Source organism: Mustela putorius, unplaced genomic scaffold (assembly GCF_011764305.1).
Source record: "Mustela putorius furo isolate JIRA1106 unplaced genomic scaffold, ASM1176430v1.1 tig00003836_pilon_pilon_pilon, whole genome shotgun sequence".
NCBI lineage: Eukaryota > Metazoa > Chordata > Mammalia > Carnivora > Mustelidae > Mustela > Mustela putorius.
The window spans coordinates 38,399,166-38,400,508 of record NW_025421989.1 but is presented as its reverse complement, the minus strand read 5'-3'; the positions used below and the strand labels follow the sequence as shown (position 1 = coordinate 38,400,508).

At 41.2% G+C, this 1,343-nt stretch overlaps 1 protein-coding gene across 1 annotated transcript; it reads left to right on the top strand.

The window, feature by feature from the left end:
* Nucleotides 1-213: 213 nt before the first annotated feature.
* On the top strand, nt 214-785 carry LOC101673954 (histidine triad nucleotide-binding protein 1-like). Its single transcript, XM_045089477.1, has one exon. It carries the CDS (start codon nt 239-241, stop codon nt 617-619), a length of 381 nt encoding a protein of 126 aa, XP_044945412.1. The 5' UTR covers nt 214-238; the 3' UTR covers nt 620-785.
* Nucleotides 786-1,343: the final 558 nt, after the last annotated feature.

Genomic DNA, 1,343 nt, shown 5'->3' with positions numbered 1-1,343 from the left:
CATTCTTCAGAAGGTCTGTGTTGCCCACAGAGGTAACCAGCTCAACAACACGTTATCTTTACACTCCGTCTCGCATTCCCTGTTCCTTCGTGCTCGCTTCCATGATCACCTACCAGATGAAATCCCTACACCCAGCTTTCTGTCTCAGCTCTACTTCTGATGGAACTTAAACCTTTCTTTCTCAATAAAGAAATTCTGAGGCTTCTGCCCGGGGGGGCCGCGCGGGAGGGAGGCTGAGATGGCAGAGGAGATCGCCAAGGCTCAGGCCGTGCGGCCTGGTGGCGACACAATCTTCGGGAAGATCATTCGCAAGGAAATCCCAGCCAAAATCATTTTTGAGGATGACCAGTGTCTTGCTTTCCATGACATTTCCCCTCAAGCACCAACTCATTTTCTGGTGATACCCAAGAAACATATATCCCAGATTTCTGTAGCAGAAGATGATGATGAAAGTCTTCTTGGACATTTAATGATTGTTGGCAAGAAATGTGCTGCTGATTTGGGCCTGAAGAAGGGTTATCGAATGGTGGTGAATGAAGGTTCAGATGGGGGACAGTCTGTCTATCATGTTCATCTCCATGTTCTTGGAGGTTGGCAGATGAATTGGCCTCCTGGTTAAGCTTGTTTTAGGATTGATTTTCCCTCCTCCAGGCAGTGGTCAATATTTTCCAGTTCTGTAGGTTAAACAATATACTTCCTTTTGCCTATGTATGGAGAGATTGAGGAAATAATTTTTAAAAGCCATACATAATAAAAGACAATGTTGCATGGTTAAAAAAAAAAAAGAAAAAAAAAAAAGAAATTCTGAGTCCACTCCTAACGTAGGTGTGTTTTTTCATTTATAAATTATATTCATGATTACCTCATGATATATACCATGAGCATGCACTAAGATTCTGAAAGGGTGATATAAGCATAAAATAGGCAATATTTTTAAAATAATTTTGAAAAATTTCTGTTTTCAGTTGATTTGTTATAGTTTACACAATGTGGTTAATATTATTTTCACTACTTACAAAATTTATAAAAGATAAATAGGCATTTATTGAGGATGTGTACTCTAAATATTCTTTTGTTTTGCCCTCTAGATATTCTACTGATCGGTTGCACATTAAGAAATTGAGACATCACAGCTCTAGACTGGTTTTGGCCATTCCATTTTTTAAATAGACTTGCTTTTTTGAGAAACTTGAGGCTCACAGCAAAATTGAGCAGAAGGGGCGCCTGGGTTGCTCAGTGGTTAAAGCCTCTGCCTTTGGCTCAGGTCATGATCTCAGGGTCCTGGGATCAAGTCCCGCATCGGGCTCTCTGCTCAGCAGGGAGCCTGCCTCTTCCTCCTCTCT

Excerpts from the sequence above, each read along its gene's own strand:
- LOC101673954 (XM_045089477.1), top strand. The coding sequence starts at position 239 with ATGGCAGAGGAGATCGCCAAGGCTCAGGCCGTGCGGCCTGGTGGCGAC.